Raw genomic sequence first — 26,981 nt, 5'->3', positions numbered from 1 at the left:
TACACCGCGTAATAGCATCTATCCCTGCCGGAAATGCATGATGGACACAGACTATCTTATGATATCGCAAATGACAGTCTCAGCTTCATGAACTCCTACTTGATGCTCCAGTCCCCACTTTTCATAATATTCTAACTTGATAGAATCGGCTTGCTGCTCTTGGCCAAGCGTGTATCATCCATTCATTAATCCTTAATGTCCAATAATGAAGAGGCCCAAGCGGCTCCTCGGGATGGCTTCACACTAATAATATAGGTATATATTACAGGATCCATATCCATCTCGTTCCGTTTCTTTCCATTATTATTCAGCTATCCAGGGGAGGAATTCTGAAGCCTAAAGCTAAACCCATGGACGTATCAAGGAGGTGTACCGAGGCTGTAACATACTCTGTAAGGTACTCCAAGGATATCCCAAACAAGCCTCCCGACGCCCGTACAAGCCACAGCTTCAGGCATCGGAGTTGCACCGACTTGGAGCAGGAGAGCATCTCATGACTAGCAGATACTGGCAAAAGACAAGTCTAGACTCAATGGCATAATTTAGGGATAGGCATATTCAGATTAGGTCCTTTTTTTTTCCTTGTCGGCCCATCAACACGTTCCTGTGCTGAGAGGTGTCATTCCTGAAACACACCATAGATGCCAATGAAGCAGTGACATCACCAGAACAGACACTGCATAATTGCTTCTCATTAAGTATCTATCCCTAGAGGTATGTCCAAACAACAGGAGGGAGAGACCCGTCATACCTCAAATACTTACTCACCTTCATTGGTAGCCGAATTGTGTCCTAGCTCATCTGAGGGGCATCCGAGCTGTCATCCTGCCTTAGCTACCAGTCAACCTAACTAGGTAATCAACAACCAAACTACCGCATCCACAGCGCAACCAACAGAGCACAATACCAGGAAGACAATACAATGGCCACCACGAAAGCAATCTTCCCTCCCCTCCCCAAAACCCTCCTCATCATCTCCCTAAAGATGTACTTCTCCCCGGACCGCACCCTCGCCTACCTGCGCGACCTCCTAGCCCCCACGAACAAAATCGTCCTCCCCATAAACCGCACCAGGCTCCTCCTAGCCCTCATCCCCGACTTCCTCACCATCTACCCCTGCGCCCAAATCATCAAAAACTGGGCCGCCGGCTTCCAAAACCCCTCCGACTTCGACCAGGAACCCCCCTTCCTCCTCGGCGCCCAGGACTGCTTCTGGGAACCCGCAGGCGCCTACACAGGCGAGGTCTCCCCCGCCTCGCTGCGCTCCCTTGGCGTCCGTCTAGTCGAGCTCGGCCACGCGGAGCGCCGCGCCCTCTTCGCCGAGACGGACGAACAGATTGCGCGCAAGGCAGCTGCTGCCGTCGACCAGGGCCTGATCCCCCTTGTCTGCATTGGGGAGGTTACTGCGCCGGGGGCTATCGCGTCGGAGGCGGTGGGGCTGGCCGTGCGTGAATGTGCGGGGCAAATGCGCGCGGTGCTGGGTGCGATCCCTGCGGCGGCGCCGGTTATCTTTGCGTATGAGCCTGTTTGGGCGATTGGGAAGGCGAAGCCTGCTGGGGTGGACCATGTTGCGGCGGTGGTGGAGGGGATAAGGGCGGTGATTGGGGAACGGGAGGGGGAGGTGAGGGTGTTGTATGGGGGGAGCGCGGGGCCCGGGTTGTGGGGAGATGGGGGGTTGGGAAAGGCGGTTGATGGGATGTTTCTGGGGAGGTTTGCGCATGAGATTGACGGCGTCAAAAAGGTGGTCCAGGAGGTGGAGGAGACATTGCCAAAGCAATAGCGGACTCACTAAGTATCTAGAACTTTGATGTGAATACCCGAAAGGATGATAATAATGATCGTTGACAATGCTGGACTATTTACAATTAATGAAACGCTGCATCCATTCACCAGTCTATTGACGGTTTTTCATTTCCTCTCGCAATTCCTGCTTCACTCGAGTGACTGTGCCGATTCCACCATACGTCACGGCCGTGTACATCATCGCGACCGAGGCCCCCGCATCCAGCACAGCCTGCGCCTGCTTGCCGTTGGTGATACCCCCAGAGGCAAAAATCACCTTGCGCGCCGGCCGATTGGCCGTAGTAGGCGGCTCGACTGCCGGAACGTTCTCCACGTCAGGCTCGGCTCGCGTCACGGCTGCTGCCAGTTCCTTGGCTTGGCCGGTCTCATTCGCATCGGACGCCGGAGCGGGCGGTGCATCCAGCAGCGCCCGGTAGCGCGCCACCAGGGCAGCGGTGCGGTCGAACAGCTGGGGCCCCGAGTAGCCGCCCGTCTCCTTCAGCGTGCCCTGTTCCTTTGGCGGAAGGGTGAAGCCCTGCGGCAGCGGGGCAGGTCGGCGGTTGGTCGTATTGCCCACGATGACGCCGTCCACTCCCGAATGCCATACCGCGTCGCAGATGCCAGAGACCTGCTCGTCCGAGTCCTCATCCGGGCTGACCTTAACCATCACGTAAGGCTTGGTCTTGCGGTCGACGCTCTTGGCGGCGCCCACCACGGCCTTGAGAATGGCGGTCAGCGGCGCGGTCGCTTGCAGGTCGCGGAGGCCAGGCGTGTTGGGGCTGGAGACGTTCACAACCAGGATATCGGCGTACTTGGCCAGTCGGTCAACGCAGTAGACGTAGTCTCGCTTGATTGCCTCGATGTCTGAGTCGGGTGTCGCCTTGTTCTTTGCAATCTGCACGGCCAGCAGTCGTCCGGGCTGAAGACTTCCGGGGGGGACGCCGGCTTCGCCGTCAAGGACCCGCTGCTCCGCTTCATCGTGCAGGCCGAACCCGTGGGCATAGGCGAAATCCCGCACGCGTTTCTCCAGGATGGCAGCCATGTGGTCCGCACCCAGGGAGTTCAGGCCGTATCGGTTGATCATGGCTTTCTGAGATGGCAGTCGGAACACGCGAGGTCGGGGATTACCCTCCTGCGGCAGGGGAGTCGTGCCGCCAACTTCAACAATCGCGGGGCCAATAGCGAACAGCGGGTCGGGAATCTCAGCATGCTTGTCAAGCCCGCCGGAGATGCCAATGGGGTTGTTGAGCGTATATCCGAAGACCTGCAAAAGCAAATCCAGCTAAGCAACAAACACTTATACACATCAGGGCTGTATTACCTCAGTAGCCAACACGCCGTCGCCGTCCTGGTTGCCGCGTTCTCGCGGATGAAGTCCATACTTGTAGAGCGTCTTCAGAGCTTCCACACCAATATGATGCGCCTCTTCCGCGTCCGGATAAAGCATCCGGACAAGAGGAACCACAGCGTAGCGGTGGATGCTTGCCCTGGTATCCGTCGCATATACATAACCCACCAATGCAGCGAGCACCAACGATGTTCCGTACACCGTTCTCTTGAGACCGCGGCCGGCCTTTTTGGGGGCCTCCTTTACTGCCTCAGCTGCCTCGCTGGTCGTGCTTGACGCATGTCGCACAGCACCTTGTTGCTGGAAAGCGGCCTGTCTGTGAAGGATTGAGGACCGATGGGAGCATCGCAATGATGGCACCGCGCGGGCCCTCAAACCGGCCGATCTCCAGGCCAGGGTGGTCGAATTGGCAACCATGTCGAGTCTGGTTCGCCGGGGTGCTTGGTCAGCCCAATTGAGTAGTCCTACAGGGCAGTCAGAGATATCATCATTGAAGATCGATACATGGTAGATACGTTTCAAGGGCGATTGAACCGCAAGCACATCAACTAAATCATCCGGAAACGAAAAACCAGCAACTCACCTTCAGGTTACAACAATCAGAGCCCAATGCAACAGTACGGCCCTAGTACCAAATAAATAGCAGTGGCCGATCCCCCACAATCAAACCAGTCAGTCTTCTAGGAACAGGCTTCTCACAATCCAGTAGACTCTTTTTCTTCTGTTCCTGTTGCGTCAACGGATGCGGCGGGCGGTCAAGGATATTCCCGGCATAATGCTTCGCAATCTCCGAGCGGTGTGCGGCTTTACAGGTTGACCATTAGGTACTATGCAGGTAAAGGAAATTCAAGATGGCTGCAGCTTTACAAAAAGTAATCAGTTCACAGATTTGATTGTCAGAATATCTACTTTGACTCCAATTTCATTCACGCCTTTTGAACGCCAGTAATCCTGCTTCTTCAACATCGATGACGAACCAACCACTGCTGAGTAGCAGCAGCCTGAAAGCTAAGTCTGCGTAAGAATACATCGGAATTAGAGAGTCAAAGGCCCAAAGCCCCTCACATATCTTCAATGTATGCCGTTATGAAATGGGTATGAAAATGTTGAAATGTTACAATGATGGAAACAATGCACCGCTTGGCCAAGAGCAAGGCAGCAAATCGACCAAACGGCAGGGCGATAGATGACGAGGTGGGCGAGATGAGGGAACCAAGGAATGGTCTATTCGTCGCTCATCCTGTCTTCCTCTTCGCTCACTTCTGCAGCAGTTGGCTGGTGATTGCGATCTCCAGCCGCCTCTTCTCTGTCGGAGTCGTGGGTCTCCGGATGTTCCTGCTCAGGAGCAGGTTCAGGAGCAGGCTCGGGAGGCGGGGGGAGAGTTTCGGCAAATTTCGGATCAATGGCCGCTCTGTGTAGAGAGCGTTTGTATACCTCTGCCTCGTCTGGATCGCGGACAACCACCTGAATCTGGTCTACCTGGTCCTCCTTGGTCTTGGGCCGCGTGGGAGCAAGACCCGCCTGCGCAATGGTACGGGCCCGCTCGGGCTTCAGACGTGTCTTTCCGAGAATAGGATAGTAGTATGCACCTCTCTGTCTTGACTGCTGTCCTTCCTTTGCCTCCGCTGGATCGAAAAGGGTCAGAGCGACATCGCGCTGCTTCTGGTCATTGCCGAGGGTCTGAGCACTAGTGGCGTACGTGCGCATGCGTTCGTAACGATGGAACCTCGTGCCATCCGTTCCTTCATGGGTGTACAGGACTTCACTGTCGCGATCGGGGTTCGAAAGCCGCAGGCTCGCAATGACTTCCTTGGCCAACTCCTTCTTCTCGGGCAAGAAGAGATCGTAATCCCACGGTATCGGACCAGGATCAGGGTACAATTCGGGATTCGACTTGTGTAAAGCGGCTTTGGTCGCATGCTCCTGACAGACTCGCTCTTCTGGTGCTGAAGGAAGAAGAATGGCCACGTCCATGCGCTCGTCCCGTTTCCCTGAAATGCCCTGAACAGGCGCTTTGTCGAACTTGAACTGAACGAATCCTCCCGGGTCTGGGAATCCTTGTAGATCGGGGAGCAGAGGGTAGAACCCGACCGGCTTGAGCTTCGGATTGTCAGGATGAACCGGGTGAGCCCAAGCGTCAAGCTCGACTTTGGTGGGAGTGTGACCCTTGATTCTGCTCGGTGTATCCTCCCCAACATGTCTGCTATCCGGATAAGCGATATCGAAACCTTTTTGAATGTATTTTTTGATGTATATCGGATCATCCTGCGATTTCGCTTTGTCGAGGGAACGGGCCTTTGCTCTGATAGGGGTGACCTTGGGGCCGTCGGGTGCGCGGAGACCGGCAGAGATATATTGCGTCCGACGAAGGAAACTGACGTTCGCGTTCTTGGGTGCTGGGTTCTTGAGCTGGTCTAAAGTCATGAGCAGCGGAAGGTCGGCGGGATCAATCGGTTGAGGGTTTTCAGGTGCCATAATAGCTGCATTGAGTTAGATTCCTAGCGAAATGCGACAAAAAGCTAAGGGGAACTTCGGCTTACCACTCTCGTCGCCCAAATGCAGCCCCGGAATACCAACAAGGTCTATCGGCATACCACCCTCGGCATCAACATCGATATTGGGCTCCTCACGTCGCGCCAAGTTAGACGCGAAACCGGGAGTTAGAAATCTCTGCAAACCCTCATGCGGTATATCGAGGAACTTGGGTGGCATATCCGGCGGAGGCAGATCATTCCGGTAACGTAAAGAGGCGATGTACTCCTGATGGAAACTCCCAGAGGAGCTGCTGTCCTTGGATTTCGACATATCGGCCGCAATTCCAGTGTCCGATTCCGACGAGCGCGTATCAGTAAGAGGTGGGCTGAAAACTGCACAGTAATGTCAGCGGGAGAGTCTGTTGAACTGCGCCAGCTGTTGCTCCGAACTTACATTGGCTGGGAAGCGTAATCGACGGGATTTCAGAGTCGGGAACCAGAGAACCGTCTGGGCCTCCGTTGCTGGTATTAACCGGCGCGAGAACTATATAGGAGCGCTCAGATTGATAAGTATAAGGGAGCTGGAGCTCTGGGGGTAGTGAAATATGATGGACTCACTTGGGGTAGGATAAACCATTCTGCATCTCGTTACCGCCTGATGTTTATAGCTTAGCGGGTTGGTGCTCTGAGGGGCGGAGAAAGGTTAAGCCGTCTTCTGTTTTTGTTTTGTATTTCCACCACGTCCAGCACAGCACCGTCATGTGATGTAACGCATTATATGTTACGACACCAGGCCAGTGAATAGCCGACATTTAGAAAATATCACATGGTCTCATTGAGTCAATATTGAACCTCTCTGATAAGCTAGGTACCAGTATTCGCCCTGAAATAGTCTCCGTAGTGCCGTCCATAAACCAACTCCGCCATCCGTAACACACAAGAAGAGTGAAGAGAAAGCAATATTAAGAAAAGCGGAGCTAGTAGGCCCACATGCACTTGTACGCCATCAGTCGGTGACCCAGTCTATCATATTCCAATTGTCCGATCCAGCTGTCATTGGTCCCGCTCAGCTTACCAAAGACACTTGCGCCCTTCCAGACTACCACTTGGGGGTCGAGGTCTCTTGGAGGTGTACCGACCATGATTTCGCTAGCAAACCCTGGTCTCAGCGTCTGGAGACGCTCTTCCAGGAAGGAGTGGAAACCGTTGACAAGACTGCCGCCTCCTACGACCATGATCCCACCGAGGAAGTCCCGCATCTTACGCTCATCAGATCGAGCAGCATGCGAAACAGATGTGAGAATTGCATTATCCAACGGGAAGACTGGAAGGACATCATCTCGCTCCTCGACAGTAGGTGCACGAGGTTGCGAGGCGCTTTGTCCCTGGCCACCCGGGAGTGGAGTACCAGAACCCCCAGCTTGAGGCGTACCAATCGCTTCCGGAGCAGGCGACCCAGCAACCGAAGACCGAGGGGTGGCATCCAGCTCCTGCACACGGCTGAGTGCATTCACTTGATGCGAGCGACTCGGCGTTGACTGCACATCTAACGTGAAGGATTGGGATTCACCATTCACTTGGCCATTGGCAGAAAGAGGGGCAATGGCAGTCAAGATTTCAGACTGGGCCCCCGATGTTGGATCATTCGGCTGACCGTCGTAAATATCCACCGACCGCGTGATGAATTTTCTTCTTCCTTCGAGTTTCCGTGAGTGGTCGAATATCGAGGGTTGGAAGTACCCCATCGGGGCGAGATGTACCTCATCGTACGCCTTGAAGGAATATTTCCGGGTGTCCTGACCGGCAATGCGAAGGTGGAAATCGAAGACTTGCACTGAGACACTTGCTTCATTCAAGGTGCAGACATTCTTTTTCAGCTCCTCGGCTAGCAAAAAGTCGTAGCGGCGCCACAGGTTGATCTCCGCATATGGAAAGTGGTCAAAGAGCATCATCTTGATGAACGCCTCGGTCACATCGGCTCCACCAAATTTCAGGTTGACGCGAGAGTTCTCAATACACATTCCTTCCTCCACGCAACAGATGGACGTCTTTTGCGCGCCAATGTCGACAACGCATGCTGATGTGAATCCCGCACCGAAGGTAGCCGCTAAGCTCTCCTGGATGAAGCAGACGCGAGCGAATGAAAACTCCCTCATCAACATCTCAAGAACATGGGTAACATAAGTCTTCTCGTACAGGTCAGGGATAACGAAAACGCAAGAGTACTGAGGCCATTCCTTCTTGCTGGTCAAGCCCAATTGACTCTTGATTGTGTCCTCGAGAATGAGTGAGATGTCCAGGAACAAGAGTCTCTTGCTCTCATAGTCTCTCTCGTTGCACCATCCGTATCGCATCGGCCAGTAGAGCTTGTACCGTGGTTTCGAGTCGTCAGGTATTCTAAGCGCTGCTTGCCCTACAATATATTCAGGTGAATCGTCGGTAATATCTGTCCATTCGACACGCAGCGGGTCATTGTGTTCTGGGATGGTCTCTGGTACCGTTCTCCGATTATAGTTGATAACCATTTCTTTCGAGTTGGGTAGAGTCCTGCGCTTGTTTTGCCGCATGTGCGCTTTGAGTTCTGCGACCATCGTGGTATACTGCGAGGAGAACTATTTTCATGCAAGAGGTTATACAATGGCGAAATCAAGACCAGGCGCTGGGGTAGAACAAACCTCCGGACCAAACATTTTCTCGGGCTCCATCAGAGAGCCATCGTCCAATTTCAATCGCTTCGGGATGGGTTCGTCATGGTCTTCGGACTCGCTTGTGGCCGATTTTCGTGCAATCACCATAGGGACAGTCTTCGGCAGTGCGTCGCTGGCCAGGCCGATTCGCAGATTCTGGCTTCCGACATGAACGACAATAACTTTGGAGCCTAATGTTTCTGTTGTCTCCTCCGCTCCCTCGTCCATATTTGTATCCCCGTCACCGTCAGCCTCTGTTTCTGGCAAGCCCAAGTCGTTCGCTTTCGCCATGGCTAAAGCGCGATCCCGGTCTTTGGCCGTTTTGGCCATTTTGTTCCTCGCCTCCTCATTCTGTAGTCGGAATGCTAGGTACTGATCGTCCCTCTTGAGATAATCACTAATGGAATCGTCAAGTTAGTGATAGAAACCAGAAATGCCATGCATGCAGATTGAATCACGCGTGAGCCGGACATACGTGTAATAATTCTTTTGGTTGATCGGCGCAATCTGAGGCCAATTCGACAGCTCCATGTTGTTATCCGTCCTCTCCAGGCCTTGCCATCAGAAAAATGTCAGTCATAACTGGTCGCACGACGTGGGGACTGGGGAACGAAGCGGTTTAAGGACGCTGGCTGCAAGGATACTCACCCTCATCTTTGAGGGCCTTTCCAGACTTTTTGCCAACCATGGTGGCGCCTTAATCAGTGAAAATGACTTTTGCGAGATGCACGGGAAGATGAAAACGGGAGTCCGGTAGTGACCCAGTCCGAAGCCAAAGGCGCTCTTCAAAGTAGACTCTGAGTAGGCATAGGAGCATTCACCGCTAGGGCTGTTGTTAAGGAAAACCTGTAGTATTGGAGTCGCAGAAGGGGGAAACGTCGGCTGGGAAGAGAAGCGTGCAGCAACTCTTGTGCAGAAATAGGACAGTCACGGCGCAATCCCGCTCAATGGATAGTTTCAAAGATCATCCCCATCTCCTAAGTAGTGACTGATGACTGAGCTTGGGCCATGCCGATCGGCGCCGCAGGGTTCATCCGCGGTCCAATGATTACCACAAGACACACCAAGAAACTCGCGATTTAGTCAGCTATTCAAGGCTGAAAGTAATGCGCGGTTGATATCTTCTATATTTCATTTTCTTCATTCTTATGAAACAAAATACTCTTGATCCTATCTCGTTCCAGCAAATCCACGCTACTATCATCTCCTTATCGTTGATATCTCGTTCTGCTCCTCACGGCTAACGCTTCCGCAAAGTCTCCCTTAGCCTCTCGATTGATCACGCCCGCCGACTGCAGTGTCCCTTTTCAGATTCACAACAATGGGAGGCTCGCTATCACGTCTGTGGTCTTTCTTCTGGACCAAGAAAGAGATTCGAATCCTTATATTAGGTCTCGTACGTGTTCTACGTACTCTCATGCTCTGCGCTGCGTGTAATTCGTCAGGTCTAAGGCTAATTCGCTTTTATTGACTCTGTAGGACAATGCCGGTAAAACCACACTTCTTTACAGGCTTAAGGTAGGCTTCAGCTGCTTAATTATCTATGTCATGCTCTAATTTCCGATCGTCCCGACTAACTGACATGCACTTTGACAGATCGGCGAAGTAGTCACAACAATACCCACCATCGGATTTAACGTCGAGTCGGTCACATACAGAAACTTGAATTTCAATGTCTGGGTATGTCGAATGTGTCTTGGGAATAGACGGATAATTTTAAGCTTGTGAAGTTTGCTAAGATACGATTATTGTAGGATCTGGGAGGTCAAACATCCATTCGACCCTACTGGCGGTGCTACTACGCCAACACCGCCGCTGTTATATTCGTCATTGATTCTACCGATATTGAGCGACTTGGCACAGCTGCGGATGAACTTGCGGCTATGCTGAACGAAGAGGAGCTGCGCGATGCGGCTTTGCTGGTGTTCGCAAACAAGCAGGATCAACCCGGCGCCAAGGGTGCTGGAGAGATCTCGGAAGCTCTGAAGCTCGGGGAGCTGCGAGATAGGAACTGGAGCATCGTAGCATGCTCCGCCATTGATGGTAAAGGTCTAGATGAGGGTATGGACTGGTTGGTTGTAAGTTGCCCTCTCTAGCTGCGCGCCCGCCTCGTGTCTATACTTGCTTTACATGGTACTAACTTGTAACTAAGCAAACACTTCAAGCGGAGAACGCATAAGCGCTGGCGTTGTTCAGTCTCTGTCATAGACCCCCGTGTGCTTCCTTCATTGCGTTTTATATATCGCCCAGATGCCCCCTTCAAGGACTCGGAAATGTTGCTTTATTTAATGAGTCCGAGGTTCCTCAGCTTCTTTCCGTTCTTACCGACTCTGTTATGCTCCGCGGAGTCCATGTCTTTTATACAGTACAGGTTTGGTTGCGACTTGGCAAATTTAGCATAATATCCTAATTTAACTCGGCAAGGGATCGATTGACCTTGCAAGACTTGTACTTGGCTTCCCAGAAGTTATGACCATGCTGTTCACCGTAATCGCTAGTTCTGAATGGGCCAGGTTTGGTGTGGAGTGTCTATTAGCCTTCGACCTTTTCAATTCTCACTCAAAATAGCTCAGATTTCTTGTCCACATATCTGGTACTTGTCTCGCTGGGTCAGTGTCATTTTGTCAGTATAGGTTCATCAGCGACTCTTATTTGATAGTCCAGCATCAGCGCTCCTCTATCAGTCGATAGAACCAGCGATCTCAAATTCTTATCGATGGTTGCTCTCCATTGTCGACCCCTGCACCAATCAATGCCCTGGTTTAATCGCCCGATCTACTGATGATACCACTATCAGATTATCCCCGCATTTATCAACGATAGAACCATCTGATTTAGTCAAAGCGACCATAATTCAGGCAGAGATCTCAGATAGTTCACTACTCATATATGTGCCACCCTTGACTCTGGTCCGGCATTGTTAGCTTTCAGTTTGGATACTCGTTAGTTGACGTACTTGGAAATCCTCTCCAGACACCTCATTATCGCAGTCATGGCAGTCCATCAAACACAAATCGCAGCAGTCGTGTCAGCACCCAGAAAGTCGTCAAGTGCACGGGTAGAGATTACAACCGAACACCCTGTGCCATCTCCAAAAGAAGGGGAAGTGCTCATCAAGCTCGAATATTCCGGAGTGTGCCATTCAGATGTCCATAGCATTCGCGGGGATACCCTCATGTTAACGGACGTCGCAGGCCATGAGGGAGTAGGGAAGGTAGTGCAAGGTGAGGCGCGTAGAGCAGACTTGCAATGTCTAAGGGTTCTGATATACCACCCATCTCTTAGTTGGATCTAACGTGGACGAGGAGGCTTGGATGGGCAAAAGAGTGGGGATACGGTCTGTCTTCTCCCCTGCTTCATTCGAATGTACACGCGAGACCTAACATAACGTGCTTGTCCATCGTAGATGGCTTTACAGCTCGTGCTTGAAGTGCGAAATCTGCGCTATCAATCATACGGCTTGTCCTTATCAGAAGAACGCTGGTGCGGTAGGTTCACAGTCACGGGCAGGATAAATGCGTTGCAGCTGTCTCAACAGATCTAATCTGAGGCAGAATGTCCCAGGGACGTTCCAACGTGAGTTGACCTTCTTCCTTCGTCGCAGTATCGACTGAGTGTGGTTGACACCTTGATTAGAATTCATTGTCAGTCCTGCCGAACATGTCACAATCATCCCGCCCGAGCTGGACCCCGATACAGCAGCACCACTTTTATGCGGTGCGTTTTGTCCAAGTCAGGTAGCCCTGGCACATTAACTAATCCTTAAATAGCGGGAATTGCCATGTACTCGTCGATCATGAAGACAAAAACCCGACCGGGGGATTGGATTGTGATTCTTGGGGCTGGTGGAGGACTTGGGCACATGTATGGAACGTCTCATAGACCGCAGCGGCAGTGGATGATTGACTTATATCCTTAGGGGGATCCAGATCGCAGTCAAGAAGGGACTTAAGGTCATTGCGATTGACAGGTAAAGTCACTTGTTGAATTAATGATGACTCTACTCGCTGATTTTTGGCCCAGTGGGGGAAAAAAGAGGGAGCTCTGTCTCTCGCTTGGTGCGGCGGACTATTTTGATTATAAAAAGGATGATATCGATGCGAGGGTCAAGTCTGTTACTCGAGGCCTAGGCGCGCACGCGGTGATTTGCACAGCGAACAGTGAGTCGGCATACATTCAAAGCATGCAGATGCTCCGCAGTCTGGGGGTTTTAGTTTGCGTTGGCATCCCGAACAAGCCTTTTAGACTACCGGCAACCCCGTTCGACATGATTGTGAAAGGTATGAAGCGCCGTGAGGTGAAATCCAGCTCATTTCGATTTTGGGTCAGTGCTAAGTCTCTTGGTCAATAGGTCTCACCATTGTCGGAAATTCCGCTGGAACCGCAAAAGAGATGGAAGAGCTACTAAGTATGGCTCTGGCAGGAGACGTGAAAGCTCACATTGAGTGTTTTGACTTCTCCTGTATCAATGACGTTCTACAAAGACTGGAGAAGGCTGAAATTGACGGACGAGCTGTCTTGAAAATCCCTGAATGACGATACTGGTCAAGGACCGGGCAAAGCGTCTGCTAGACCAAGCACATTGTCGGTCAAGGATGGTTAGAGTGTCCTAGTTCTAGGTCAACGTAGTCAGCTAGCTATATACGGCTCTGAGAGGATTTAGGGCATGCAAGATGTTCTACATGACCGTTCATCTGGCGCCTCTTGATGCACTGTCAATCGAAACATTGTTATAGGACCACGCAGTCTAGAAATGCATGATTGAAAAAGATAAACGGGTACTCCTTATGGGTAATCCTTATTATGGTAATCGCATAGTATTCTGGTCCTCTATGCGATGGCGGTAGAGTGAAATGTCGCTATACCGGAATTGTCATTTGCTGTTGTCTCCCATTAAAGCTCCACCTCTCCAATATTGTCACATGCACCTCAACGTTTCGTTGAGCAGATTGCAATCCCTCGTCGAGATTCAATTAATGTCTCCTGACTTCAGCAGTTGCGGATCATTGTGAATAATTGTCAATGCGACTCTCCGATATCGATCCATGGATGCACAAGGGACGATCAACTGGACCTTACGGAGTCCCTCAAGCTGAAATGTGCTGGCGGACCGCGCTATGATTGGCTCCGCAAGTCTCATACATTGAAGCAGCCCAGACAAACGAGACGCCGCATTAACCTTCATTGTGATCGCTGATATGATCAGCTCTCTCCCCACGGGCACTCGGTCGACTGCGATTATTCGCGACCCTTGAGCGGAACGAGGCTCCACGTCCACCGCTTTCCCGCACATGCTGCCACTCTGCTTTCCTACTTGCCAGGGCCTTGATGCCTCTAGCTGTTCCTACATCGTCCGGGTACCTACGTACCTTTTCCCAATTCTGTGCTGCAGTGTACTCGAGCAGATCCCCCGTTACAATCATCCAATAGCGTCCTGTGCACGTTGAAGACTACCTGTACGCTACGGCCTATCAGCTGCCCCATCGAGCCGCGTTTGACTATCTTCTGGCCCAAGTCTCCATATTGAACCACTTGCCACAACCTTCCCGCTACTTGCGATGCCACATTGCTCTGATGGACCTTCGCATCTTATCTCTCCCCTCAGCAGTCAGGACCATGTGTGGTCCTGATAGGATATGGCGACCCATGCTGCTCCGATATTGGGAGCCGACGTTTACGACCGAGGGGTCATGGTGGGGCATCCTTATGATACATTCAATTGCCCTTGTCCTGAACTGATGGTTGCGCTGTTGGTTCAAGAACGCGCCATTTCTCTCAAGTGCCCTTCTCTCTCGAGGTTGCTTTCAGTCAACTTCAGTTCCTTTTTGTCTCACTTGGGAATTGAGACCTTGAGCACTTCTTCGCTTTTCCGCCATGAGCTCCTTCAGCAGCACTCCTGTTGGTTCATTTCTGAGCCGCATGGAGCCTATTCACGCGTACATTGCAGGTGCTGGCTTTTTAGTTTGCACACTTGTCGGTGTGGTTCTCATGCTGGCGTCCCAGCAGAAGAAGTTTGACTACAACCGCGGTATCTTCACCTACCTCCGATTCATCTACGCATCGTTCCTTAAGCCCCACAAGAAGGGTCTCAATAACCAGCAAGATGCGCTAGAAAGCTTCTACAAGGCTCAGGTATGAGCTTCGAATGCGATTCATCTGGGGCCCCTTACTGATCTACCGGCTAGGCTGGTGTATATGATGCCACTCGCAAGCGCCTTCTCTGTGGCCGCGAGGATATGCTGGGACTCGTTGCCGCGCAATTGAAGTACAAAGTTGAGAACAAAGAGCTCCAGGCTGGGAAGGCAATCTGGGTTGATGTAAGGCACCTCGGTATCGCTTATTGTTCGCAAATGCTGACGCTCGTTGCTTAGATTGGCGGAGGCACTGGGTAAGTCAAATCAAGTTGTCGTCGCCCTGATTCGAGGCCTAACCGTAATCTAGCTACAACATTGAAGCCATGGCTGCTTTTCTGCAAGTTACCCAATTCTTCTCGCACGTCTATCTTGTCGACCTGTCTCCCTCTCTTTGCGAGGTTGCCCGTCAGCGATTCGAGCGCCTAGGCTGGAAGAATGTCACCGTCGTCTGCCAAGATGCTCGCTCTTTCCGTCTTCCCCAAGAGAAAGTCGACCCCCGTGCCCCAGCCCCTTCAACTGCAGGCGCCGACCTTATCACCATGAGCTACAGCCTGTCCATGATTCCTGGTTAGTATTCGAAATAACAATCATTGAGGCCGTCCGTACTCATTGAATACAGACTACTACAGTGTTGTCGACTCCTTGACAGATCTCTTAAGACCATCTGGTATCCTTGGTGCCTGCGACTTTTATGGTAAGCGGCGTACAACCTTCTGGCTTGACGGGGACTAATTCATTGAAATAGTCCAAAGTATCGTGGATGTCTCTGCCCGCAACTACATTGGCGGTGCTTTCAATCGTCACGTTAATTGGTTGGGTCGTGCCTTCTGGCGGGCCTGGTTCGACGCGGATCGTGTCAGTCTGGAAGCAGCTCGCAGAGACTACCTGGAATACCGCTTCGGAACCGTCATCTCAGCCAGCGAGCGCAATTATCTTCTGGGTGGCATTCCCTACTACATCTTCGTTGGACGTCACAAGGATCTTACATCGAATCTCTCCGGTCAGGAGACAATCGAGAAGTTGGACGCCTCCTTTACTGAATCGCCTTATCTTTCTCCAGCCAACCACACCAAGGAGATGGAGAAAGCAATGGTGAGGAGCTCTCAAGAGGTTCGTTCCAAAGCCTACGAGTCCGCCGTTATCAATCTCAGCGCGAACCTCCCTCTTCCCTCGTCCTTCTACCAGAACCACCACTGCCGCATCTTCTACAATGATCTGCTGCCCAAGCACACGCAGTTCAAGAATGAGTACATTTATGCCTTCAACTGGGAAGATCCTCGCGTGGATCATCGCCTCCTGGACATTAAGCGGGATGATGTTATCTTGGCTATTACCAGCGCAGGAGACAATATCCTGGATTACCTTCAGAAGAGTCCACGGAGAGTACATGCCGTCGACCTGAACCCTAACCAGAACCATTTGCTTGAACTCAAGGTTGCTAGTTTCATGGCTCTCGGTCATCGCKATGTCTGGAAAATCTTTGGCGAGGGAAAGCACCCCGAATTCCGGGAACTCCTGATTTCTCGTCTCAGCCCTCACCTCTCCAGCCAGGCATTCCAATACTGGCTCGAGCACACTCACATCTTCACATCAAAATACGGCAAGGGTCTCTATGAGACTGGTGGCTCGCGTCACGCCATCAAGATGATTCGGTACCTGTTCAAGGTTTTTGGCCTCGAGGGTCAGGTGACGAAGCTCTGCGAGGCGCAGACTCTTGCTGAGCAGCGTGAGATCTGGCCACGGATCCGCGCCGTGCTCATGAGCAAGCCCCTTCATTGGGCGGTTGTCAGCACCGAATGGTTCGCGTGGAAGGCCGCGGGCGTGCCTCGAAACCAGCGGAACATGATCGTTGACGACTACTTCAAGAGACTGGGCCTGACCAAGGACATGAGCCAAGGCAAGGATATCAGTGGCCGGTCGATCTGGCAATATGTCGTCGACACACTGGACCCCGTCATCAACGAAACCATGATAAGCAACGACAACTACTTTTATTTCTTGTGTCTCCAGGGACAGTTTTCGAGAAGGTGAGATTTGCCTACTGATGGTTTCGAGCGGACCAATCTAATTGAATCCCAGATGCCATCCCACATACTTGTCTCCCAAAGCACATGTGAAGCTTTCTTCGCCCGGTGCATTTGACGGCCTACGTATTCACACAGATGAGATCAACGAAGTGATCAAGCGGATCACGCCCCGCAGCCTGACAATCGCTGTGGTAAGCAACCGCCCTGTAAATTTCCCCAGAAAACCGATCTAACCCATCTTCCAGATCATGGACTCGATGGACTGGTTCGATCCCGAAGGCACAGAAGCATCGATCCAAGCCCAGAAACTCAATCACGCCCTGAAAATGGACGGCCGCATTCTTCTCCGCTCTGCCAGCATCGAGCCCTGGTATATCAAACAGTTCGAAGAGAATGGGTTCACAGCCCGTCGTGTCGGCGCCCGCTTCCCCGGCACTTGCATCGATCGGTAAGTTCTCAATATTCCCTGGCTATTACCGATGCAATCGCTGACATACGATAGTGTGAACATGTATGCCTCGACGTGGATCTGTACCAAGACCAAGGAGCTGGAACGCCCAACTCCCGGCCGGACGATATCGACCCTGTCTTTGGGTGACGGCAGCAGTAAGCGGTCTCACAGTGTGGAGCACCTTGAGATATGAGCGAAGCGTTTCCTTTTTCTTCCTTTCCATTAGATTTTAATGAGATGAATGGCATGTTGAATTCGTCACGTTTTCGTTCTTAATGTCTGGCGATTTGATTTTCATGATCAATTAGGTGTTATATATCCATTTGCGTTGCTAGAGTGGCTACTTAGTGTTTATGCAAAAGCGCTGTATTGCACGGGCCACTTTGTTTTCCACATCGTACCAGCTTCTTAATGTTGATTTTATTTACATGATGAGGTCTCATCATTAGATTGGGTTGTCTATTTCAGAATGGATCCCCTGATACGTAGAAGATACACAACTGTCTAATCAATACAATGAGTATGGTTGAAAAGGGCGTGAAGAGAAAGTGAGAAGATTCGAGCATTGCGGACTTGGAAGCTCTGTACAATAATAAATAAAAGGAGTCGGCTCATTAATTCAGATCACACAGGGGTCATCATCAATCAACATCAGTATTGGAGTTTCGTCTTCCTCGCGGGTCCCAACTCGCTGTCCCCAAGGATAAAAGGTGTACCCGCTTCGAAGGACGGCCCAGAAGCAGGTGCTGCATGCATTCCGCAGCAGCACCCATGCACGTGTACAAAGCCGCCACCCCCAAGGGGTTCGTGACTCTTATGAACGGCCGTATCTGGTCTTTCCGAAGGAGAAAGGCACGTAGCGATACTTGATCATATGCTGGATCTGTCGGCGCACTATTTCACAAAAGCTGGTCAGCACAAGCGCACGACGCTACCTTATGATGCATGTGAACTTACTCGTCAACACGAAGAGGATGATCCAGTAGACCACCAGGACGGGCCAGAAGACCGGGATATCGAAGACGGAGAACCACGAGCAGACGAAGCCGATGGCGATGGCCCGGGTAGCGGAGTGCCAGAACTTGAACTCCGGGAGGCGGCGGATGAAGGGGCGGAACTCGTCGTCCTGCTTGGTGGGAAGGCTGGCGGAGGCGTCACCGTCCTCGAGGCCTTCGTCTTGGGTGAGGGAGGGGTCGAATTTGGGTTGAAGGAAGAGCAGGAAGAGGTTCAGGAGGTAGATGCCGAGGGTGTATGCGACTGTGAGCATGGGTAGGATGTTAGTAAGTTGCGGTTGAAAAAGTGAAGAGACAATAGGGACAGTCGCATACCAATGTACCATCCCTGAGCGAGGACGATTCTCAAGAAGAAGATAAGGAGGAGAACGACGGTGCCGACCCACCGGTAGGTTGTGTAGGGTGTCAGAGCATCGAGCGACGTTTGGTATTGCTATCATCGGAATCATTAGCCGGAAGCTTTTTGAGGGACAAGATGAATTGATCTTTGCAGACCGATCCATGGTGAATGGAGTCGACTTACCCGCGCAAGCTTCGAGGTCTGCGCTGTCACGGCCGTGAACGGCGTCTGTTCTGGCTCGGGGACATCCATAGCGACAGGATAAGGGAAAAGAAGAAAAGGATTAAGAAAAGTCGTGGACTACCACTAATGCGAGATAGTTGCGGGTCAAGAAAAACGTCCTGTGAGCAAGAAACAAGAGGATATTTCCCACCAACACCGACGAAGCTGGAGGGGCGGAACAAAGATGCTATCTCTCTCTCTCCGTCTTGCAGTCTGTCCGTCTGCAGAGAAAAAGTGTCCACTGCTCAGCTTGGGCGGCGCGGCCGTCAACTAACCTGTTTCGGCAGAACCAGCCACATCGACATCTGCTGCGCCTCAGGGGAGATGACAGAATACGCTAGCTTTACTAAGGTTAGCTCCAGATTTAGCTTATATAAGCAGAACCAGTTCACGTGCTCCGCATTGCCTCGGAGCAACGGTTCCCTTCGGCGATTGCGGGGAGATAACCGGGGTGTAGCATCATAAGTACGGAGCAGTATCTAGGAGCTGGCACTTAAGTACTGTTGGACTGCGCATTAAATTAATCTACAGCTTGCTCCAACAACCAATCTTACCTAATCTCACCTTCATCAAATCCCTTTCACCATGTTCTCCCGGCAATGTTCCCGCCTGGTCTCGTCCAGGACTGCTATTCCTCTTACATCCTACCTTAGCCGTGTTGCCAGACCCTACTCATCCGCTGCTTCGATGTACGAACACATCCTCACTTCAACTCCTAAGCCTGGTGTGGGGCTGAGTATGTCCTTACCCCCGATCGTATTTAAGCTACTTGGGTCCATTGACGGATGTCTGACACTCGGCAGTCACCCTCAACCGCCCCAAGGCACTCAACGCCCTCTCCAGCCCCCTCTTCAAGGAACTCAACGATGCCCTATCCAAATACGAGGAAGATAAAGAGATCGGAGCGGTCGTCATTACAGGCAGCGAAAAGGCCTTTGCCGGTGAGTAATGCATGCATTATTGCTCGAGCACGTACACCATGCTGATTGCCATCCAGCCGGCGCCGACATCAAGGAAATGGCGCCGCTGACCTTCTCAAACGCCTACACCAACAACTTCATCGCCCCCTGGTCGCATCTCGCCAACTCCGTCCGCAAGCCCGTCATCGCCGCCGTCTCCGGCTACGCCCTCGGCGGCGGCTGCGAGCTCGCCCTCATGTGCGACATCATCTACTGCACCGCCAGCGCCACCTTCGGCCAGCCCGAGATCAAGCTCGGTGTGATCCCCGGCGCGGGTGGCTCGCAGCGTCTCACCCACGCCGTCGGCAAGAGCAAGGCGATGGAGCTGATTCTGACGGGGAAGAACTTCAGCGGCAAGGAGGCGGAGCAGTGGGGTGTTGCGGCCAAGGCCATCGAGGGCGGTCACGTGGAGTTACTCGCTGAGGCGCTTAAGACCGCGGAGACAATTGCGGGATATAGTCGGGTGAGTGTGCTGGCTGCCAAGGAGGTGGTGAATAAGAGCCAGGAGCTTTCGCTCAGGGAGGGCGTGGAGTATGAGAGGCGGTTGTTCCATGGCTTATTTGGAAGCAAGGATCAGAAGATTGGTGAGCCTCTTTTTCCGATTGAATTACTGCGCGAGGCTGGTTTGACTGACTATGGATAGGAATGACTGCGTTTGCCGAGAAGAAGAAGCCCGAGTGGTCTCACGAGTAGAAATTGCATATGCAAGGGGCCTAGAAATTTAGCAGCTGATTGAGGAAGGAAGATCTAAAGTAATATTCCTATTTAGTGGCTATTAAGGCAGGAAGAGCATGCGCGCTTGACATCGTATACAACATGGACCGGCACGTGGCATTAGAAGCGTCAATTGTATTGCGTGAATAAAATTATGTACAGTACATCATATCCGGGTCTCAGCCGGGTCATATCTCCAAAAGGGGCGAAGCAACTCAATTTCATCAATCATGCAGCAAGCGGTGGAAACGTTGCAGCCGTCGCAGAGAGCCCTGCCATCTGCTTGGCATGGTAGTCGCTCACCACCTGGCTTTCGATGGTCTCGTCGAAGACATCGACCTGCGTACTGGAGAACTTCCTTGCGCTGACCTTACGCTCGAACAGAAGGTCCAGCTCGGCAAACGACCGACCTCTGGGCTCAGGGACACGGAAGTAAGTGTAGATGATGCAGAGGAAGCAGATTCCTCCCCAGAAGAAGCCGGTGTAGTTGCCCCAGTCCCAAGCTGTAGGATTCAGCATGTACGGCGTGAAGACACCGCAGATGATACCCACAATGTTGTACAGGTTGCGACCAAGGACAACGGTCTTGATCTGCAGGCGGCGGGTGGAGAGCTCGGCAACTAGAGAGTAGGCCACCGTTCCCACCGTCAGCTGGTAGACCAGTGCCCAGCAAATCATCATAGAGCCTGTGGCGAGAGATGCCTGGTCCCGGTGCGCATGTGGTACCAGACCGAGGAAGCCCATGGCGAGGAGCATGACGCAGAGACCGCAGAGACCGCACAGGTACAGCGTTCTGCGTCCAACGCCCAGTGTCATCAGAAACCATGCGCCGAAGACTCCCGCCATGTTGATGCCGTACTGGCCCATGGCGAAAGAGTAAGCCTTGGACGCGTCCAAGCCTGCCCGTTCGAGGAAGTACGTAGAGTAATTCGAGAAGGAGTTGCCGCTCAAGTTCTGCATAGCCCATACCATGCAGACAATCTCCGTTCGGCGCAGGTCAGTGCCCTTGAAACAGTCGAGGTAGCTGGCGCCCTGGGTGATCTTCTCTTCCAGTGCAGTCGTATGGACCATCATGGCAATGGTTTCATCAGCATTGAAATCTTCCTGCACACTGGTCAATCGCAACAATGCCTTCTTAGCCTCCTGGGTCCTGCCCTTGCGCACAAGCCACCATGGCGATTCCGGGGCCAGGAAGATGCCAAGAAGCAACGGCGCAGGCCACATCCACTGCAGGCCGTAGGGAATGCGGTACGCCCACTCGTCGTTACGATTGATCATTGATCTGATCACTCCAATACCAATCAATTGTCCAAGTCCCCAGCAAAAGTTGACGTAGGTGGTCAAGTAGCCGCGCAAAGCCACGGGGCATACTTCCGAGGCATATGTGATTGTGAGGGTCTGGAACACACCCCACGGAACACCAGCGAGGATTTCGGCGGCAAGTAGAGCTTGAACGTTCGGGGCCGTGAAAAATATGGCGGTGAAAGCAGTGATCAAGACGAGACATGTCATGAGAGTATAGCGGTATCCGAAACGTTCTGAAGCCCAGCCATTGAGGAAGAGGCCGATGATCTCCCCAACCGCAGCGCCGTTGCTAAGACCTGCTTGCCACTATACAACGACGTCTCAGCACACATATCGCAGAAAAGGGGGTTAGGTGGACGGAGAACTTACCCTAGCCGGCACTTGGTATGACCCGTCTGCCGTGAGCTCACCGTACTTGCGATTGAACTGTGGGAAGGCATAGAAATTGTTGACAAGACTGATATCGTAGCCCTCCATGGCAATACAGGTAGAGATCAGCAAGCTCCACCCAACGGCTTTGGGATAGGTCTTGATGCCTTCCCAGAGCGACATGCGATGCTCTTTCTCCGTCGCCGCTCTGGCATTCTGAATGACCTTGGCCGCAGACCCTGTGGAATCACGGCGAGGATCGTACGCCCCCGCTGGCCCAATGGCATCCTGCGCCTTTTCGGAAGCCATCATGCGAGAGCAATTGATGACCTTCAGCCGAACCGAGGGGTGTAGAAGGTAGTTGTGGATGATTTGTACAATGGGACCACACGGTCTAGAATGACCAGAAAATGAATGTTCCGTGTCAAGGTAACATGTATTGGAACTGGAGAATAGAGAATAGAGAAGCGAGAAAAACCAGGGACGATCGCTGAATTTAAGGCCTCGGAGGAGAACGACAGGACGACCCCCACCTCAAGCTCAGGAACCGGTTTGAGGGTATGGAGGGTAGAATCGTGATCTTGTGATTAGTAGCTAGTACCTCTAGAGAAACAGAAAAAAGTCCGGGAACTTCTGTTTTTTTCTCTCAGTTAGGACTAGAAGCAAATAGAATTTCAGGCCAAAGGATTGGATCAATGGATATTGGCCGGGTCACGACACGAGGTCTTTTTTCTTTTTTGCGGGGAACAGAGACGGAAGGAGAAGATTTTGAATTTTGTTTCTGGAGCGGCTACTACCTTAGCCGGTTAGTGTAGTTGAGCGTGGTGATGGGATTCGCTCGAAGCTTCTAGGAGAATAGGATTGCATTAGCTACGGCTGTATGGCTGGAGGCGTCTGGCTTCTGGCTCTGAGACTGGCTTAGGGCTCTAAGCTTGTTTCTCCAAGTCTCTTTTCTATAGGCGCAGAATTTGCGGTGGTCATTGATGCCATAAGACCCCTTCTCCCGCCCGAGTGCCATCACCTTCACATCGCATCAGTCACCAAGAACAGTGAAAACAATGAGGTCTTTCATATTCTCATCTTCTGGCTAGAATCTAAAACCATAAATTAGATTATTTACAACCCCAGACTCCACAGATCTAGCGTGGGGAAAAGATTTAGTCACTCGACATGTCCCGCATTCTGACAGTCGATCTGCGGAGGTCAGGAATACGCCTTCAGAATCACCATGAGCGCCTTTCCCATGCATCATCGACCGAATTAAGTTTCGAGATTGCGAATATGCTTTCTTCAACCTGTCATGTGAATGTCCAGCACCAAAAAATCCCAAGAAACGCGCTTCAGAGCGCAGAAAACGAGGCATCTCGGTTTCTGAGCGTCGGAAACCGGAATCCGTAGTGACTTTTGTATGGCCGCTGAATATCAACCACGTTCAACATCTGCAGATGACGGATTGTCTTCCTCTAATTTTCGGCCAAAACCAAATGTAAGGGGCATGCTAATGCACCCCACAAAACCGTCAATCGGATTGATCTACATAAACTGCATATTGAGGCCTGTCTGACGTCTAGCTCACGTCGAACTTGATCTCGCCAGTCTCCATCGGCCTCTCCAATATCAGACCGGGATTAAACGTTGTCTAAGCCGATCGATTACATTCCCGTAAGTCATTATGTCCTCTGCTTCGGACCAATAATGATCACTGTAATCAATCCCTGGCCTACCAACCACGGCGTTTGATAGCGACGCCACATGGCAAGCAAAGTCAATTACAAGGGTCTCGACAATGTCGTCAACCAATCAGTCTCTCACCAGGGCCGGGCCACAACCTTCTGGCGTATTTGGCTGATATAAATCTCAATCCAAGACCTCTTGCCGGGCTTCAAGTACGGAATCGGTCGACCGAGCTGTAAGCACACTGGATAGCCGCCTCGTGAATGTTCCTTTTTATCGCGTAATACCTCGGGTAGTCTGGACACTGTCAGTAGCTGGTCTCTGTACTCGAAGTCGAATCGGCTCTATTCACTGGTCTTAGACTTTGGCGGCCCGGTCAAGGTACGGTTCTTGCTGAACCACCACACGAGCGCGTTTGCTACTACCGTCACCGATTCGGTATAGGCAATAGACATACAATTTTGTTGTCAGACCAAATAGCGCGCACCTCTATTTAAGATCAAGCCCTTGAGACATGTTACCTGGTTACTGCTACTAGGAACCACAAACATCACCGTCTAGTTCATGGTGTGCCTCATCTTAGTATCAACCACCACTTAGAACTGGTAGATAGCTGTTTTACAGCTGCATTCGAATCTATGCGAAGTCTTCTGGAAGCTCCATCGGGCTTAGAGAAAATGGAAAGGAATATCTTCAATTGGATTTGCATATGAAACTCTATTCAAGACTCATAGGTTGAAACCACATCTACTGACGAATTAATCCGAGTGTATCCCAATAACAAATGCGTATCTAAATTCCAATCTCTCTACATCGGTGGGATAGTTTCCAAGACAAAAGCAGCTCACACTAACGACAAGATCAATGTAACCAGTAAGCATGACCAGTCCCAGAAAACAAATGATCAGGTGAATCACTAATGCAGAACGCCTTCAAGACACCGCGCCAAAGGAGAACCAAAGAAATAAAGTCAAAATCAGTCGCTCGTATACGGTCATCATGAACATGAAGTTTATGCAAATGGTGGGTCAGATGAGATGATTCGCAACCACACCCTTATTGAGCGTTGATGGTGGGTGGAATCTCTAGCGCAGTTCGGTGCCGGTCGACCCAACACAAATCAAGCCGAAGAAGATACTGGAAGTACATGTGTGTTTGTTCGTAGGGGAGGGGGTCGAGTATGGTGCACTCGGCCCGGACGTGATGGGGTGAGTTGTCGTTGTCGAATCGTCATAGCAACCCCAGAAGAAACCCGGATCATTGCAGGTGGATGTTGTGGAAGGTGATGTGATGGACGCTGTCGTGCTGGTGGGGTCGCGACAACCGAACCATCCAGGGTCTTCGCATGTGGAGGTAGATGAAGTTGGGTATGTAGTCGGGGTGGCTATGGTGGTTGTAACAGATGGGGCGGGACTTGCCTCTGTCGTGGTGGTAGGGTCTTTGCAGCCGAACCACCCTGGAGTTTTACAAGTTGAAGTCGACGTGGTCGTGGTCGTAGACGTAGAGGTTGTGGTCGTAGTGGTCGTGCTTTCGTCCAAACAGCCCCACCAACCGGGTGTCTTGCATGTCGACGTCCTGGTGGTGGTAGGAGCGGTGGTAGTGGTAGTAGTCGAAGTTGTCGTGCTTTCAGACCCATTGCTTTTGAAGAACTTCCACAACTCGCAATCATAGCATTCCTCCTCGGGTGCGCAAGGAGGGAGGTCTTCGTATGCCTCAAGGACGTCAGAGATCACGGCTCTGATACGGTGGGTTGAAAGTGCAACACGCCATCCCTTATCTTCAACGGTATCGTAAACGCACATTTGGCCGGTATGGCATGCGGACTCCATCGCATACCCACCCCATGTGCAAATAGAACCAACGCCGTTGCACGTTCCCATAAATACTGGGTCGGCCGTGTGTCCAAAATGATAAGCTCCAGTGTACTGTCGCGACTGAGGAAGCCTGGGATCGTGACCCGGCGGACTTGGTAGACCCAAGCGAGCCGCAGGCAGGGCTTCAGGGACAGCCTCGAATGTTACGACGGGTAGTCCAAATGTAAGGCCGAGGAGACTGGACATCGCACCACCCAGAGAATGGCCTGTCAACCAGACATTTGCGTCTGGATATATGTCTGTCACATTCGAGTAGAGGTCGATGGCGGCCCTGTAATACCTATTTTCGTCGTTCATGGCCTCAATGATACAAGTCAAGTTGGCTGTAAATGCTGATTGTTGACAGTCACAGACCTGTCGCCAGAGGTACGAGCCTCCCTGCCCACAGCAACAGCTGAAGAACAGATTATCGTTGATTTTATCGTTTGTGGTTGTGCCGGCACCATCGAACAGGGCCGGGGAAGTCCCTTTCAAGGATATGACGATAGTGCTGTTCGATTTATCTGCATATATGTGGCCCCTCAGTCCGTCCGACTGCCACCCAAAGCTTGATGAGTAGTTAAAACGGCCGTGAATATAGTGCCAGTCCTCAGTGCCAGGTTCCTCGATATAGTCATTCGCCGTCATCTTTGCAAATGTGAGAATGCTTTCTTTATCTGTGACATTTGGACCAGCCAATGTATCCATCACCCACTCCGACGGCGACAGAGTGGCCGCCTCCCCGCTGGACCTCGCAGCCGCCAGGTATCCTTCAATGACCGAAAGCCGGCGGTCCGCAAGGCGCTGGATGGTAAGAGGGCTTGAGGAAGCAACGAGGGGAGTATCAAATGTGACAAGCTCCTTCTCAAGGCCATCGTCTGAGACAGCCCAAAGGCGTGTATGTGGTTTGATATCGAGCCTCCTGTGAAGATCGGGTTGGTCATGAGTACCTCGGTGATATATGTGGCGAAGCGTCTATTGACCAGAATAATTAGTGTTTGCGTCTAAAAATATCAGGTATGAAACCTACAAACTCATGAGTACCCGTAAGGGCTGGAGGGCCTGTTAGAGGGACCTGGGGGCCAAGGAAGGGTGAACCGGACGATGAAGGGTCGACGTATACATGATCGTGAGCGGAGACGACGCTCGGAAGCAGGGCAACAGATAAGAGAAGACCCGATATACTCATATCTTGTAGAACGTGTCGTTTAGTCCTTTTCCGGCAGCTTTTCATGATGAAAATGGATATCCCGGGGAACCTTGAGGATGACTCGGGGAAGCGATCACCGTCGTTCAGATGCCTATCAGCGGCGATGACTTATCGCCCGGGCAGTGACGCACATTGGAGATAGCCAAATGATAGCGCACGTGATAGATTGGAAACGCGTGACACCAGTTGTGGGGACTCCCCAAAGTGGTAATCATCTGCCTCTCTTAAGCTACATACCATACACTCTACTACATCTCTGTTACTGTTGCGAGTTTTATTGGCTTTTTAATATGTCTGTTGGTACTAGTTGATACCTCAGTTAATTTGCTGCCTTGCTCCTTATCTCAGTTCTTTGTTTGTTCTTGTGCTGTATCTCGAATCTGTCCCGATTACCCGCTGATCCATTTTGTCGCAGAAAC

The 26,981-nt window shown here is 51.7% G+C and overlaps 11 protein-coding genes across 11 annotated transcripts; 5 read left to right on the top strand and 6 right to left on the bottom strand.

The window, feature by feature from the left end:
• Window positions 1-922: 922 nt before the first annotated feature.
• On the top strand, window positions 923-1,780 carry Asppvi_007681 (triose-phosphate isomerase; the record flags this gene model as incomplete). Its single annotated transcript, XM_043303565.1, has 1 exon — window positions 923-1,780. The coding sequence occupies one exon, from the start codon at window positions 923-925 to the stop codon at window positions 1,778-1,780; it is 858 nt and encodes a 285-aa protein (XP_043159500.1).
• Window positions 1,781-1,894: 114 nt separating this feature from the next.
• Asppvi_007680 (dihydroorotate dehydrogenase 2) lies at window positions 1,895-3,547 on the bottom strand (the record flags this gene model as incomplete). The annotated part of the gene is made up of 2 exons (XM_043303564.1): window positions 1,895-3,046; window positions 3,104-3,547. The coding sequence occupies 2 exons, from the start codon at window positions 3,545-3,547 to the stop codon at window positions 1,895-1,897; spliced, it is 1,596 nt and encodes a 531-aa protein (XP_043159499.1).
• An 807-nt stretch (window positions 3,548-4,354) lies between these two features.
• On the bottom strand, window positions 4,355-6,241 carry Asppvi_007679 (uncharacterized protein; the record flags this gene model as incomplete). Its single annotated transcript, XM_043303563.1, has 4 exons — window positions 4,355-5,610; window positions 5,671-5,997; window positions 6,059-6,148; window positions 6,223-6,241. 4 exons carry the CDS (start codon window positions 6,239-6,241, stop codon window positions 4,355-4,357), a joined length of 1,692 nt encoding a protein of 563 aa, XP_043159498.1.
• Window positions 6,242-6,581: 340 nt separating this feature from the next.
• Window positions 6,582-8,979, bottom strand: Asppvi_007678 (putative chromatin remodeling complex subunit (Arp8); the record flags this gene model as incomplete). Its single annotated transcript, XM_043303562.1, has 4 exons — window positions 6,582-8,216; window positions 8,280-8,688; window positions 8,767-8,845; window positions 8,940-8,979. 4 exons carry the CDS (start codon window positions 8,977-8,979, stop codon window positions 6,582-6,584), a joined length of 2,163 nt encoding a protein of 720 aa, XP_043159497.1.
• A 633-nt stretch (window positions 8,980-9,612) lies between these two features.
• Window positions 9,613-10,470, top strand: Asppvi_007677 (ADP-ribosylation factor family protein; the record flags this gene model as incomplete). Its single annotated transcript, XM_043303561.1, has 5 exons — window positions 9,613-9,687; window positions 9,771-9,809; window positions 9,888-9,971; window positions 10,046-10,369; window positions 10,444-10,470. 5 exons carry the CDS (start codon window positions 9,613-9,615, stop codon window positions 10,468-10,470), a joined length of 549 nt encoding a protein of 182 aa, XP_043159496.1.
• An 813-nt stretch (window positions 10,471-11,283) lies between these two features.
• Window positions 11,284-12,827, top strand: Asppvi_007676 (zinc-dependent alcohol dehydrogenase; the record flags this gene model as incomplete). The annotated part of the gene is made up of 9 exons (XM_043303560.1): window positions 11,284-11,515; window positions 11,577-11,628; window positions 11,698-11,779; window positions 11,846-11,867; window positions 11,928-12,008; window positions 12,062-12,155; window positions 12,211-12,261; window positions 12,315-12,571; window positions 12,643-12,827. 9 exons carry the CDS (start codon window positions 11,284-11,286, stop codon window positions 12,825-12,827), a joined length of 1,056 nt encoding a protein of 351 aa, XP_043159495.1.
• Window positions 12,828-14,165: 1,338 nt separating this feature from the next.
• On the top strand, window positions 14,166-17,096 carry Asppvi_007675 (uncharacterized protein; the record flags this gene model as incomplete). Its single annotated transcript, XM_043303559.1, has 9 exons — window positions 14,166-14,423; window positions 14,477-14,608; window positions 14,663-14,679; window positions 14,733-14,992; window positions 15,045-15,119; window positions 15,171-16,452; window positions 16,505-16,643; window positions 16,698-16,900; window positions 16,955-17,096. The coding sequence occupies 9 exons, from the start codon at window positions 14,166-14,168 to the stop codon at window positions 17,094-17,096; spliced, it is 2,508 nt and encodes an 835-aa protein (XP_043159494.1).
• A 621-nt stretch (window positions 17,097-17,717) lies between these two features.
• On the bottom strand, window positions 17,718-18,508 carry Asppvi_007674 (Rer1 family protein; the record flags this gene model as incomplete). Its single annotated transcript, XM_043303558.1, has 4 exons — window positions 17,718-17,797; window positions 17,861-18,160; window positions 18,232-18,349; window positions 18,440-18,508. The coding sequence occupies 4 exons, from the start codon at window positions 18,506-18,508 to the stop codon at window positions 17,718-17,720; spliced, it is 567 nt and encodes a 188-aa protein (XP_043159493.1).
• A 555-nt stretch (window positions 18,509-19,063) lies between these two features.
• On the top strand, window positions 19,064-20,130 carry echA (enoyl-CoA hydratase echA; the record flags this gene model as incomplete). The annotated part of the gene is made up of 4 exons (XM_043303557.1): window positions 19,064-19,214; window positions 19,282-19,419; window positions 19,476-20,021; window positions 20,081-20,130. 4 exons carry the CDS (start codon window positions 19,064-19,066, stop codon window positions 20,128-20,130), a joined length of 885 nt encoding a protein of 294 aa, XP_043159492.1.
• A 249-nt stretch (window positions 20,131-20,379) lies between these two features.
• Asppvi_007672 (putative MFS alpha-glucoside transporter) lies at window positions 20,380-22,134 on the bottom strand (the record flags this gene model as incomplete). Its single annotated transcript, XM_043303556.1, has 2 exons — window positions 20,380-21,762; window positions 21,826-22,134. 2 exons carry the CDS (start codon window positions 22,132-22,134, stop codon window positions 20,380-20,382), a joined length of 1,692 nt encoding a protein of 563 aa, XP_043159491.1.
• Window positions 22,135-24,584: 2,450 nt separating this feature from the next.
• On the bottom strand, window positions 24,585-26,586 carry atg15 (triglyceride lipase ATG15; the record flags this gene model as incomplete). Its single annotated transcript, XM_043303555.1, has 2 exons — window positions 24,585-26,327; window positions 26,383-26,586. 2 exons carry the CDS (start codon window positions 26,584-26,586, stop codon window positions 24,585-24,587), a joined length of 1,947 nt encoding a protein of 648 aa, XP_043159490.1.
• Between the last annotated feature and the right edge of the window lie 395 nt (window positions 26,587-26,981).

Source organism: Aspergillus pseudoviridinutans (assembly GCF_018340605.1).
Source record: "Aspergillus pseudoviridinutans IFM 55266 DNA, scaffold_5, whole genome shotgun sequence".
Lineage (NCBI taxonomy): Eukaryota > Fungi > Ascomycota > Eurotiomycetes > Eurotiales > Aspergillaceae > Aspergillus > Aspergillus pseudoviridinutans.
This window is presented reverse-complemented; position numbering and strand designations above follow the sequence as displayed.